This window comes from Kryptolebias marmoratus, linkage group LG4 (genome assembly GCF_001649575.2).
Source record: "Kryptolebias marmoratus isolate JLee-2015 linkage group LG4, ASM164957v2, whole genome shotgun sequence".
Taxonomy (NCBI): domain Eukaryota; kingdom Metazoa; phylum Chordata; class Actinopteri; order Cyprinodontiformes; family Rivulidae; genus Kryptolebias; species Kryptolebias marmoratus.
The window spans coordinates 20734093-20748865 of record NC_051433.1 but is presented as its reverse complement, the minus strand read 5'-3'; the positions used below and the strand labels follow the sequence as shown (position 1 = coordinate 20748865).

The 14773-nt window shown below is 41.2% G+C and overlaps 1 protein-coding gene across 14 annotated transcripts in view; it reads left to right on the top strand.

The window, feature by feature from the left end:
* Nucleotides 1-14773, top strand: part of magi1b (membrane associated guanylate kinase, WW and PDZ domain containing 1b) — a 120990-nt gene that overhangs the window by 68268 nt on the left and 37949 nt on the right. For 13 of the 14 annotated variants that reach the window (XM_037975326.1, XM_017429966.3, XM_017429962.3 and 10 more), the window contains 5 exons: nt 4798-4917; nt 7658-7891; nt 10237-10462; nt 11234-11316; nt 12041-12076. In XM_037975326.1, the coding sequence (XP_037831254.1) occupies nt 4798-4917; nt 7658-7891; nt 10237-10462; nt 11234-11316; nt 12041-12076 (699 nt within the window). The remainder of the gene's footprint in view (nt 1-4797; nt 4918-7657; nt 7892-10236; nt 10463-11233; nt 11317-12040; nt 12077-14773) is intronic. The other variant, XM_017429964.3, reaches the window with a different exon arrangement.

The following is a 14773-nucleotide window of genomic DNA, read 5'->3' as shown; positions in this document are numbered from 1 at the left end:
TCAAGGCTGAAGATGGCTAAACAAAATATTAGTGTGTGAGGTTGGGCAGTCTGAATTTAATGTTAGAGGAATGTAGAGAAAACAGGACAGCTGACAGTGCATCTTGTTGTGGTGCACCACCTTCTGACTGGGGAGGCGGGAATTCTGACTGGTTTTATTTGAGGTTTGACGTGGGAGGCGGTCTGGGCTTTCCCCTGTAACAGTTGTTTGTTTTAGTTTATTTTTCAGTGGTTTTTATCATTGAAAGCAGACAAGATTGGGACTTGAAGAGTTAAATGTCTGAGTTAAGCGAGCATTGGTCAGGAACAATGTTTCACCACTAGTGTTACTGATATATATATATATATATATATATATATATATATATATATATATATATATATATATATATATATAGAAGTATGTGGTATGCTCAGAGCTTCCAGTGTTTGTAAAAAGAAGTGCCAGACCATCTACCATTTGTTCTACCACTACTGATAAGGTCAGCCACAGTATGAATATTAATAGACCTTGACATGACTATGAGCTGCTTTCAACATCAAAATTCATCTCCTAAAGTGTTGAAATGAAGCCTGTACAAAGCTTTTGTGTGGGGAAAAATGAACAGAATTAAAAGCTTAGCTGATTATAGTTGAACAGTTTTGTTTTCATTAGATCAAGTGTGTCAACAGTCTTAAAAGCAAAGATACATTATTAGTGGTAAACCACAGTCTGTTTTTTTTTTTTTAGTTTGTTTTTCCTCCAATATAGAACAGGGCAGTTTACTAAAAAGATAAAAGCAGGAATCTGTTACCCTATTTGTATTTGTTTTAATTTTTGGGGGGGCACAAGAACTATAATTATTACCTCCTCTGGATCTTATTTGTACTTTTACACTGGTTATTAGTAGATACTGTAGATGCTGCCATGCAAACATGTTTAAAAAAAACAATACTGTGCAAAAGTCAAGTCATCTTTAATTTTTTTAACGTTTTGCTCCCAAGGAGCCCAAACATATTTGCAATATTTTTCAGCAGATTTTAAAATACTTACTTGCGCTTCTTAAGTTTCTTCAAAGTTTTTCTTCGAACTTTGGCTTGTTTGTAGGTAATAGCTTCACAGCTTTTGTAACATTACATCACGTCAGTAGGTGGTCCCTCATTGTGGCATAGGACAGCTTGTGCTCCGACCACAAAACCAGAGTGAAATGAAGCAGACCACATCTAAAATGGTCTGAGCAATGCTCTTCTCAGGCCCAGTTCACACTTGAATGATCTCCTGGAAATGTTAAAGATTTTCCAGTGCTGATTGCAATCAAGTGAACGTGCAACACTTTTACAATCGCTTTGAGACGAGACCGCAAAAGACATTTAACCTGCTGTAGTTTCCATGCCAGGTCACTAGCTGGCACTGTGATATTTGTATTTCAACAACACGCATATGAGTGCAGACCCTTTAGTCTCGTGCACGAGAACGGGTCCATCCAAAATGGCGAACACGCAGTCGTTTGTTTGGACCAACAGTGAGGTCGGGTTGCTGCTCCGCGTTACTTTGAATTATAAATCCAAAAAGATTTAGGAAAATGTAGACCATTGACTGACTGCAACCGTAATGTGCTTGTGCGAACATTTCCGCTTTCAGGTAAATTGTGTTTTCCCAGGAAACAACAACGGGAGTTTGGAAAGACCTCCACTCTGAGACCTGGATTTAAAAACTTTTAGTGTCAGAGAACTCCGATCACTGTTGTTGTGCAGGCGAACGGCCAAATGGTTGACGCTTTTATTTAACACCATACAGGTGTGATCCGATCATCCAGGATAGATGTAGGTATCTGGTCTGAAGGGTGTTTGCTGTTTGGATATCTCTTCCTACCTCTTTACTACTTTTTTCTGTTTTTTTGAGACATTTTTAAAAAAAACTCCTGATTGCAGTATTTGGTAAAAGCAAGGCAGCGTCCTTCTCATTTGCTTGTATCAGACAGAGGTGCTGCTCTCCACAGCAGGAGTCTAATCCGGTCCCTGTAGGTGCCACACCAACACGACTGCTCTCACGCTGTAGCTGTTTTCATAGGGAAGCTGGTTTTGTGTGCATTTTGAAGGTGCTGGATGCAGAAACATCGTCACCCTCTATCTATATCCTAATGCCATTTGGTGGCCCCTTCCTGAGCGTGAGAAGGTAGCCGCTGATTGGGACAGGAAGTGTTTCCTCCCACACCCTGTTTGTACCGTGGTGGGTGTGTAAGAACATGCTTGGAGCTGACACACATGTCAGAAGATTTCTCTGGGGGTTTAAGTATCTCTGTCAACTTTCTACTGTCTCGCCTGAGGTGGCACAGCTCTCTGCCCCCCCTGCCTGGTTTGTTTCTGTCAAACAAGTGTCCAGCTCCCTCCACCAGGTGGTAACTGTTGTTCTTCGCAGGTTCGACCCAGCAACAGTCTTATCTGAAGCCAGGTTTTTTTTTTCAGTCATGGTAGTTTCAGATTTTGAGTGTCAAAATATGCAAAATTAGTAAGATTTGACTGAGACAGTTTGAAATGTTTTGCTTCTTGTTTTTGCCCAGAATAACTCTAAAAACATTCGGCTTATTTGTTAATGACTAGTCTTTGGAACTTATTGTGTTTTTTTGTTTTCCTTGAAACACATTTTATCAGTTTTTTACATTTAATTCAGTCAGAATTTACAATCAAGTCTGTATTTAAGTTATTTTTTTCATACTAAATAAGACATTAAAGATATATATTTTGGTGTTTTGTTGCACACAGTTTTATATAATCTCTTAACAGCTGAAAGTGTGAATAATAAGAAAGAAACTTTGAAGTCAGGGATTTTAGGACAGCCTGTGCAAAGGTTTGGTATCATACAACTTGGACTTTTTAAAAGAAAAATCACATTACGGTTCAGGTTTACAATAATGGTGGCTGTGAAATAAAGCACAGCTTGATGCAGGGTGATGTGAAGCTGGTGCTGCTCGTAATATGTTAACAAGTTCATGCAAGGTCATATGCGTGTGGTGAAACATGCTTACGGTGACTGCAAGAGTGCAAACCAGTAATGCATGGGCGCAATATGGTATCCATTTTGTACCCAGCAGGTGTAAAGCAATGCGATTTGGCAGAGGGATGAACTGACCCGCACCCACTCATCTTTGCTGGTTACAGTGTCAGAGCTATTAAGCCACATGTCTTCCAGTGCTCAGTGAATACCCTTCCCATCAACTTGCGTGGCCTATTGAGTTTGCCAGTTGTAGGAAATAACGCAGACTCTTAGCTTTGAGAGGCTCCATTATTTGCCAGCGCGTTGGAAAAAGAGCACTCATTTAGCTCATGCCATCCCACCTCTAGCAGGAGTCTCCGTAAGAACTCTCAGCCTGCCTTTACTTCTCACTTCAGTTCACAGCCCGGTCAATGGAGCTTTTGTTGCGACGTTGTATTGAGTTAATTTGCCCACAGTGATTACTGTGTCTTACCCATTGGTGTAAGCCAAGACTCTGTTTTTCTGTCTCTTTTGATACACTGGTCACAATTCTGAGAACAGCGTTTAGATGAAGTTGAATCAATGCCTTCTATTGTATGGGAAGCAAGCTGACAGTCGGCTGAACACTCGGGCTCGGCTGAAGACTCTCCCAAGGTTGACACGGTGCCTGAAAACGACCAAACGGAAACAATTTGTTTGATAGAATCTAAATGACTTTAAATCAATTTACTTTTGATGTGCCGGCACACATTTGTGGGCTGGAATTGGGAATGAAAGTGTACGCACACGGACGCTTTCCTTCTCTAAATGCCCCTCGTGATGTCCTGAAATTAAAATATCATGAAAAACTGCCCGCGTTTTCATGACAGCTGGGTGATTGAGCTGATGCAGGTTAAGATCATTTTGTGTGAGGAAAATTACGGCCTTCATAAAATGGACTACATGCATTTCCTTTCCGTTTACTGCACGCCTCTGCGTGAGAGTAAAGCATTTCCGTTTTCAGCGAGGATGCGCGCACCTGTGATTTATCACCAGTGTCACAAAGCGTGGCAGCAGAGGGAGCATGTCCCCATATTACCACACATCTATTTTTACCTGCTTATTGCTTACCAGCCCGCTGGAGACAAAGTGATTGGGAGATGCAACGGATCAGGGGATGGAAGCAGGAGAAAGCAAAGGAAGCCCGAAGACGGGGAAGGGAAAGACCTCTGTTGTAATGAAATGGATGCCGCTGGCTGTATCATTTCTTGTGCAAACATCCATAAATAAACAAAACTTCATTAATTGTAACAAGCGCAAAAATCAGAATGAAGAACATTTCAAAGGGGTGGGGGGGATACCCACACCATTATTTCAGTTGTAACACTTTTTGCCATTGTTGCCATGCTGGCCAACTGTCTGCACCCATTTAAGGCAGTTGCTTGAGTCTCACAGGCTACATGCCAAGTCTCACAGACACACACACACATTCACACAGACTCACAATTTCCCCAAACATATGGTGGGATCTCACTAGGTGTTACCACAATACTTCACACTCTACCCCAGTGTGAAGGACTATCAACAAACAATGGATAATCTCTTTTTTTTCTTTTTTTTTTTTTGTCTGCCATCAGTGTAGGATGAGAAATGAATCTTTTGCCCAGCTTATTGTTGCTGCTCTTCTTTTCATCGGCCTTACAGGGGTAAATTAGAGATGCGCCGGTCACGGTCTTCCTCAGAGTTTTAAATACAAACAGTTGAAAATGTCTGCGAAAGTTTGTGAGTACTAAAATCCAATTCAGCGCTGTATAATTCCCAGCTGAAATGGTCTAACTTCTGCTCCGTCTCTGGTTGCGTGTCCAGGTACAACCCGCGCCCCTCGTGAAGGAGAAGTCTCTGGCGTGGACTACAACTTCCTCTCTGTAGAGGAATTCCTGGAGTTGGAGAAAAGTGGAACCCTGCTGGAAATAGGAACATATGAAGGTAAGCTCAGCAGCCATCTTCTTGGTCATTTATATCTATTCATGCCAGCTTTTGTTGATGAGGAGGGAGGGGGAACCAAACAAACAAACAAACAAACAAGCATGTAGGGCTTTTGTAATACCAACAGGAATAGTTTAAAGTTAAACCACCAGATCTGAAAAACATCAGTATCTAAATGGCAATAATCAGCAAATGAACCTTAATGGGACAGTTCAGATCTTTTTGTGGAAAGGTTTTGATCAGTTATTTTCTTTCTTCTTGTAGATAGCTCTTTGATCAGTTTGAAGAAATAAAGCTTGATCCTGAGCAGACCACTGTTGGACTAGATATTAGCTAGATATTAGCTCTTCAATCAAATCAGAATTAAACTCCTTTTTTTCTAGACTTGCGTTACTTAAAGAGCTTTCACAAGTAAGGTAATAATTGTTCGCAACCTTTCAACAAAACGGACTTGACACAAATGTTGACACGAGATGTTCACATTGCCAGTGTAGCTTTATGGTAGTTTGAAACTAAAATATTTTGATTCATAAGTTGCAAGTTCAGCCTTTATGGCTGCAGCAGACAACAGATGGCTAACACCCAGATATCACTAAAATACTGCCACATAAATTATACATCGTACATTTCTAACACCTAAAAACAGTGTTACACATCAAAGTTAAAGCTGTTGCTCTTTTTCTTTGGGTGGCAATAAACAAACATGAGATTTAAATTATATTTAACCTATTACTGACCTATAATGCTTTGCAATAAAGAAGATATGTTGTTGATAGAGCTACCATATGAAGTTTGCTACTGAACGATATGAAGGAGGAGCTTTATTTTTATATTTTAAACTGCCTTTGTAGTCATGAAAACACATTTTAGAAAATGATTAAAAACAAGCAAACACCAAAAGTACCATCATAATAAAAAAAGCTAAAAAAATAGAATAATCCCTCAAAACATGAGCTTGTAAGAAGTGTTAAAGGATGAGACAGTGGTAGCTTCTCAAATTCTCATGGGAGTAATATCCTACTGTTGTGAAGCTCTTACAGTTTTGCCCTGGAGACGGTAAATGGCTAATTTGCAAATCAAAGAGCACAAGGATGAGAGTAAAGGGTCAGAAGGTCAGGATTGTAGAATGGCTCATGGAAGGTTAAGGATGAAAAAAAAAAGAAAACAAGCAATTAGTATAAAACCTCTAAAAATAAGGAAGAAAAAGGCTTCAACTTTTCTAGTTCTCGTCAGAAACTTTGTTGTATAAAAAAATCTGTATTAGCCTGAGGCTCTATGTTCCTAACATCCTTAGGTGCTCTGGTTTAGTCCTTCTTCTTATCACACTTGCTTTCAAACAACCAAAGTTGTGCTGCCTGAATAAAAATAAAAGCAGTGGTCTTTAAACCGATGAGTAACATTTTAGTGGTTGGGGTCATCATTCATAAACAGCCTCGCGGTCGCCTTCGTGCCTCCAACACTATAATCAGCTGGAGCTGTGTTTTCTAGTCAAAGACCAAATGCTTCACTGGTTGCATCAACATTCAGTGGTTAAACTGAAAGAAAATTCAGTTTAAAGCCACGGTCTTGGTGTCGTAAAAAGACTAGATTTGTTGTACAGTCAGTTTTTTTTAAGTTGAGAAAAACAACCAATCCTTGTTCTACAATGATCCATTTATATTTATTCATGCACAGGATTAATGACACCACCTTTTGGGGTAAGTGGAAAAGTTGGGTACAAAAAAAGTCACCAGATTTTCTTTTTCTAAAAACTATTTGCAAACTACGTTCAGTTTAGGCCAGAACCACATGCAGTTAGTTGAAATGATCTTGTTGGTTTTGTTGCTTTAGAGCCATGTCGTTGGAAATTGTTCACACTGTATTTGGTAGAAATAAGGAAATCACACCCCTTAAAAGACCTCCGCTAGTAGAGTTTTGTTTGGTCTACGCTATTAGAGCAATCATAATTTAGGAGGTTACTCATACCATGTGTGTATGAGCATAATTCTTTCTATTTTGCAATCAAAATCTCACAGCCTGACCCTGGTAATACCATGAATCATGTTGATGCAAGACATTGGACCAGTGTAAAGTATTCATTTATTTACACCTTTTTAGAGGTTGGCTTTTTTAAAAAATATGTTGAAATAAATGATTAGATTAAATCAGATTCATGTTCAAAATGGCTTTGGAAACTTTACAAACTGCATGCCAATGCTGTTCTATCTCATTAAAAGCTCCACTGAAATAAAACACTGCTTCAGATGATAAAATGTCTTTAGAGCTGACTAGTGGTTTTTTTTTTTTGTTTTTTTTTGGATGAGCATAATTGGGTTTCTTCATGTTTCCTCCCCTCTCTGAAGTTCCTGCTGCAGCAGACAGGTTTTACATGCACTGGAGAACAGTTTGGCTGCAAATTGCTTAACAAAAACAAACAAACCTCTTTTTCATAAACAAAAAGAGATAACTTGAAAGAAAGCGGCTACTATAGTTGTTCATATGAACACATTATAATTCCAATTTTAACTCGGCAGATATTGACTGAGCTAAAATGTCAAACTTTAAAAACATGTCATCTCAATTTAGTTTAATAGCTCGGTTGAGCTAACCAAAATGTTTTTTTTTACTTCAGAGCTTCTACCCTCAGGCAAACCTTGTGACTGACACACACACACCACCCCTTTGACCCCTCCTGTCCCGTCCTCCCACGACTTCTTTTTCTGTGTGTTTAATCTCCCTCACCCCCTTCTTTGTTTCCTAGGTAACTATTATGGGACTCCCAAGCCACCGCTGCAGCCCCCCATTGGGAAAGTGATTAGCAGTGGTGGTGATGCCCTACTGCCAGACGGGCTCAGCCACAGCCTGCCGGGCTCTCAGCACTCCACTCCTCAACGCGCCAAGTCCTACAATGACATGCAAAATGCTGGAATAGGGCTTGGTGAGCAGCAACAGGAGGACGAAGAGGACCTCCCTGACATGAACAGTAGCTTTACAGGTATGTGGATTCGTGGGGAAAAAGAACCAGCGCATGTGCTTACAAGCAGTTTTAGGTGTGAGTGTCGGTGCATAGTTGTTTGTTTTGTGTTTGCTCTGCATAAGACCCTAAAGACAACCAGATTTAAGTCCAATTGACAAGCAGGAATTGAAAATATAATATTAGGCCTATACTAATCATTATCAAGTCTATGCATACAGTTACAAAACCTCAATAGTTTTTTTTTGTCATTGATCTGTTCAGCAAATAATGTTAGATGTCCGTCCCTTTTCTTTATCCGCCTTTTCTGGTCCGAGTCTTGGGGAGCTGGTGTCTATCTCCAGCGGCCACTGTGTGAGAGGCGGGGGGGACACACTCCTGGACAGGTTGCAGGTCCATCACAGGGACACACGGAGACAAACAACCATTCACGCTCTCGCTCACACGTAGAGACAATTTGGAGCAATCAGTTAAGCTAAAATGCATGTATTTGGTTTGTGGGAGTAAACCCACACATGCACAGGGAGAGCATGTAAACTCCACACAGAAAAGGCCGGGAGGCAAACCTGCAGCCTTCTTGCTTTGAGGCGACATCTCTAACCACTTTATCGCCGTGCCACTGTTTTACTAAAATGTAAATTAAAAAATCCTACTAAAAGCACACTGTGAATCTAAGTCATACAACACAATCTTACCTAAACATACTAGAGAAAAACTGGCATACCTAAGCTATTAGCTTTGGCACCATTTTGGGTTTATTTATATTAGGACCACCATTTAGCTTCGCTTGCTTCTTATTTCATTTGAAAGCAAATTTGCTTTCATATTGTGCAGCTGTTTACTGTGAGCAAGGAGATAAAATACAACAAACTGTGCCTCACGGTGCTTCTGAACTACACTCTGAGGTTAGGTCTTAACGGTATTGTGCCTTAGCTTCATACAAATAAGATTTTCATTTATTTGGATGCACATTCTGGTCAAAAAATTGGCCACAAGAGTTGCAGCATACTTCTTTAATTTGGCAGCAGTCAAAAGGCAGCACCTTATTAGGTTTCGTTAAACACACATTGATGCTTTTAGGCGGTTTTTCCAGCTTCCAGCCGTTTTGCATGGAGCCAATCATCGGGCAGAGCTGCGTGTGAACTCCTCCTTCTTTTCGTAGCTGATGGGGACACCTTTAACAAACAGAGACCTGCAGTCTGAAAACACTTTTTTTGTCAGTCTTAGCCTTTGAGGAACAAAGGAGAATTCGAAAGCTAATGGTTGAAACAGAAGTGCGGAGGACGCGGCAGGAAGTTCCAGTAAAGAAGTGGCTTGTTAGGAGGGCAAGTCTGAGAAAGATCGGACCAGTAAGAAACGGTGGTTATACGAAGATGAAAGTGAAGTGTGGGGGAAAACGAACGCAAAAGAGCAGCAAAGAGCCTCTGCTTTGAAATGGGGCGTCAAATACATCTTTGATTGGTGAGTTTTTATGTGTTTAAGTTTTCCAGGTTTGACTGCATTTGTCTGAAAATCAGCATTCACAAATGTTAAGTAGTGCCACCTGGTTGCATGTAGCGAAACGTGTAAAATTAACCAATCATCTTTGAAATAATATAAGCGGGATAGGATGCAACTGGGTTCGTGGAGGTAAAACATGGAGCTGACATCAGTGCTGCCTTTTGAAGGAGCTCTGTTTGGGATGGTTTTAAACGGAAGAACTCGGCTCTTTACACCTCGCTGTGTTGGTTGGTCTTTTGCAAGGCTGTTTCTCCCCGTTTGTTCCACAAACGTGAGACCAAAAGTTGTTTATTTGCCTCCTGTGATTGAGTGTTAAAGTGAGATCACAGGAGGCTAGGTGCTGACAGCTTCGAGGCCGTGGTTCGAGGTGTGAACTGCACCCCCCCCCCCCCCCNCCCCGGGCTGTCTGACTGGATGTCTTTATAGTTTCAGGAAGTAGGCTGGGAGGAATGGAAATCACAGTAAAGTAACTGCGGTGTTCTGTTGAAGTAGGTGGCGATGGTTTGTGTTTCGAGTGTTTTGAGTCCTTTTAGTGGAAAATTCAGTTTCCAAACATCACAACCTGCTGGTTGTGTTTATTCTTTAAAACCTGAGTGTTCTTACAGATGTGAAATCTGAAATATTTTATAACTGCAATGAAAAAAAAATTGATGCTAATCCCTTTTAGTTTCCACTTTTTTTCTATTTAGTAGACTCATCTCTGCCAACCTAAGCAGCAAAAGCAGCCACTTCTCCAGAAACTGGTTTTGATCGATCCTACGTTGCCCCTTTTCTGCTTATGGCTACATTTTATCCTGAAAATGTCTCACTCATATGCTGTAATAAGACTTTTAACACCTATCCGTCTTTGTTTTTGTTGTCCCTAGGAGACTCCAGTGAATTAGACGAAGTTCATCCCCCGCTGCGCCCCTACGCCCCTCGCCAGAGTGACTTGTCCTACGCCGGGACAACCCCCTCACCATCGGCCACCACGGAGAGCACACAGCAGTCACACTCTCACCTGAGCCATCCTCCCCAGGAGGACCCGCTGGGACCTCTGCCTGACAACTGGGAGATGGCCTACACCGAGAACGGCGAGGTCTACTTTATAGAGTACGCAACGGGAGATCCAAACAGTCATTTAGACCTGAGCTGTCTTCAGTTTGAATGTTTCTATTATTCAGACTTTTTTTTTTACTTTCAGTAAAACTTTAAAACTGCTAGGGTTTACACATATTTTCTTAGTTTTCTTTATGGGCTTTCAGCTTGCAAAAGGACATTAAAAGAACCAAAGTCTGCAGGCTGAACATCTCACAGAATGAAACAGATGTAACTAAAACACTTTCTTCAGTACCCGTTCACATCTGAAGATTATAAGTATGTCATAGAGCCAGCTAACCTAAAATCACCCTTTCCTGTGTCTTAGACTTTGCGATGTGTATATTTCTAAAGAAAGCTAAAAAGCACAAGTAAAATATATATATTTGCAGTAAATCCGAATCAGCAGTTATATAGTCCATGTAACTTAAAACATCATGTAATAATGCTCAATCAGTATGTTTTTCTTATGTTTTATAGCCAGACTATGAAATCCAACTTTTATGGGGTTTGTGATCATTTTAATGTACTTTTTTGCCTCTTTGTTGGAGTTGTCATTAGATTACATATTGGTGGTGCAACAGTAGTTGTGCTTTAACATAAAGAAACCTATAAGTAAATGAATCTGTAATTATAATAAACAATACATATAAATAAACATACATATTTATAAAATGCTGTTTGTAAAAGCAGTAGTTTTTGAAGCTGACAGGGTTTTTGAAGCCTCTATGTGATGAAAACAACTTGTTTATTATTAATATGACTATATATGTTTGCTCTCTTTAGCCACAACACAAAGACCACGTCCTGGTTAGACCCTCGGAGCCTGGACAAACCTCAGAAACCCCTTGAAGAAAGTGAAGATGATGGTATGTCTTTGTGTGCACGTGATTACCCATAATGCTGTGTGTCAGACCGTGTGTTTGTTTTTCTTTTTCAGACTTACAAAACAATCATATTGTTTGGAAAAAGAAAAATTGGATGCAACTTGGCTTTGAGATGTCGCTTCCCTGATTCCCAGCGCGGTGTTACGTTTACCAAATACTGCCTCATGACAGATTTGACATTATCACCATTAACTCTGAGGTGTCCAACTCAGAATAGTTTTTCACAGTAACCCTTAGGTGTCAGTGTTGGGTAACAGAAGTGGTTAGTCATTGGGAGTTACTGCTCTGCGATGCTCACCCTTTTAGTGTTTTCTCAGAACAAGTTGCCCCTCTGCTCATTTCCATTATCTTCGATTTAACCGTGTCATTACAGATTTGACCTAAAGTGTTTTAAATGCTGAAATAAAGCTTGTATTATGTGCAGCTTTCAGTCAGTCACATGCAATTTTTCACCACATTTATGATGTTCTGAAAGCATTACCTAATCTAGTCGTTTGAGTCAAATGTGTGATTTTCTTTTTGCTTTATTGTGTCAACACTGATTGTCTCATGAGGTGAATGCTGAGGCTCTGATTAACTCTTGCCACCAAGTGGCCAGATGTTGCTATTACACCCGCCTAACCCACAGATGTTTGCCTCTTTTCTTCTCTAACCCACCCACCTTTTTCTTTTCATCGGTGCTGCTTCGTTCCATCCCGCTGAGTAGAAGGGGTACATACGGAGGAGCTGGATAATGATCTAGGTAGGAAACTCTCCCATCTCTAACATGCCGATACTGGGTCGCAAATTTTCATTTTCCCCGCTAATGCAACCCGGAATTTCCACGATTTTATCTCATTCAGAACGAGCAGCTAAAGTTAAAGAGTTTGAAATGGCACAGAGTTGGTCGAGCTAATAGTCCACGTCTCCGTCATCATAAGCTCAGCACTGTGACCAATGGCTCATTCAGAGAGGTGTCCGTGACTCTAATCAGGCAGAAATGAGACATTACGCCGCTTGCGCAGGCTTGACATTTATCCAGCCCACCCTTGACTCTGACTTTTAGCAAACACACTCTGCATGCGGCCTTTAACACATTTGTCGACTTACCCACACGCATCAAACCACCAAACACTCCTACGCCAGCGGGCAATCATTTCTTACATGAGACATAAGCTTACCGAAAGGAAATCATTGTGATGATTTTCAGACGAGTGTCTACGTGAGCTAGGCTTTTTTTTTTTTTTTGCTTGGAGCCCATCAGTTCATTAACAAGCATATCAAACACAGGCGTCAGGTCACTTGTTCGGGATAAATGGTGTCTGGAGACAGTGGGACGGGTAATAAATGATGCGGTTTTCTGTATGATTGAACCAAAGCTTCACGACTGACATGTTTTAACAGGAACTGTAAATATACTGTGATCCGCTTATTGGAACTGCTTAATGCAGTCAGCGCTGCTTTTGTTTCAGTTATCTAAAGTAGGGTTCGACTGTTTTTTATTATTGCTCGCTTGCAAAGGTGGTAATATTTGTCCCTGTGTATGTGCATGTTCAGTTCTTATGAACCAGGGGACAGATTGTAACAATGCTCTCAGAAAGTAATCACTGGGTGTACATCTACAACCCCGTTCAAGATGGCCGTCGCAGCTAAGCAAACAAAACTCTGGCATGAAAAAAGGTGCATTTCCTTAAGCAACGCTTGGCCTTTAAATAGCAATGGATTCAGTTATTTAATGCAGCATCAGGACAAAGTTGTCACTACTTCTGAAATCTGTTAAATGAGCTGAACATTTTTAATCATTATTGAAAACACACAAAAAAAACCCAATTCAATAAACATCTGTTCTTAAAGGAGGAGCAGACAAAGGTTTGTTTTGAATGGCGGCTTACACAGATCCACATACACCCACAAAGATACAAAGAGCTTCTCCGAGGCACATGCTTCGTCAAGACTATTGAATCGGCGCGCCGCACCGGGAGAATGAGATGCAAACAGTCGGAGATGGAATTCATCGCGCTCGACTCCCCCGCAGGATGTGGGAAGGAGGGACACGGGGTGAGAGGAAAACACTGCCTAATGAGTGACACGTTTCTCTCTCTCCGTCTCCGTGCTTCCGCGCACTCAAACGGACGCCAGGCAACACGACGGAGCGCGCCCCCCCCCCCCCACACACACACACACACACACTCGCTGCGCGTGCCCGCCCAGGTGCTCGTCCCGGAGCGAAACTAGTGCGGTGTGAAATCAAGTGGGTGATTAGAATTTTGCGTGAGGTGAGGCGGGACCGCAATCCATTTAGCGTTCCAGCTCAAAACATCTGAGGAGAATAATTCGGCGCATCCAGCACTGCTTTACCCTTGCAGCAACATTTTCCCTGTAACCTTGCACTCCCTTCTTTGGCTCTTGTGCTTTTTTTATTTATGCGAGCTGCAAGTAGAATGTATGGATTAATATGATCTCGACTTGTTTGCGCACCCGAGATTGTCAGCTGTGGTTGTAAAATATGTGGTGTACATCGCCCGCCGTCTTTCATGCCAGAGTTTGAGTCTAAGATCGTTTTATGTTAAGAAATGACAAAGTTGGAGCCATTTTGGTCAAACTTTGAAAATAAAATAACACATTCTTATGCAATATTGTGAGACGTTGCGCTCAGAGCACGTTTCATGACTATCAGCTGCCAAAACTGGCTTTCATTGCCACTTTTGTGTTGGCTAATGTCGATTAGCTGTGGTGGCCATCTTGAATTGGGTTAATTCCAGAAGTTAATCAGCTGTAATGATTGCTTTTGGAAAGTTTCATGAAAAGCTGTGCAATGGTCCATGAGATAATTCGATAACAGACAAACAGACGCAGGCAAAAAATGATTATCGCTCGCCTTTTGCCTGCAGGTGATACCTATTTGAGTTTCGTGAGTCATAAAGAACATTTAAACATTTATATAGCACTGTCATTGTGCTTTTTGCTGACTCCACTGCAGCCCAGGGCCCCGCTAAGTAAAAAGCAGAGGGAGGCACTCCAGTTCAGATGATTGTAATTAACATTTAGGCCAGAAGGCACTGACTGAGGGTAATGATATGTTAAACTTATACATCACTTGCACAAAAAAAAAGGATTATTGGACGACTTGTTTCTGTAGCCAGCTACAAGCCCATGACACTATTTTCTGTTTGCCCACAGCTGCAGTCAGCCTACAGAACAGAATCTTTTGTTTCTTTCTGCTTTTGTACACTGGTTTGAAATCCTTGATTATTTCACTCCTCCTCAGATTCCTCACCTTTTCCATCTTCACCTGCCTCAACTTTTTTTTTTCTTTTTTTAAACTCTTCTCTCCTCCCTTTGACCTCGCTTCATTCTTTCATCTCCACCTTCCTCTCCGGTCGTTCCTTCGCCTCCGCCCGAGGGGGGGGGTCCAGCTGTGTTCTTATCTGATGTGCTGAAATGTCAGCAGTATAAGGTG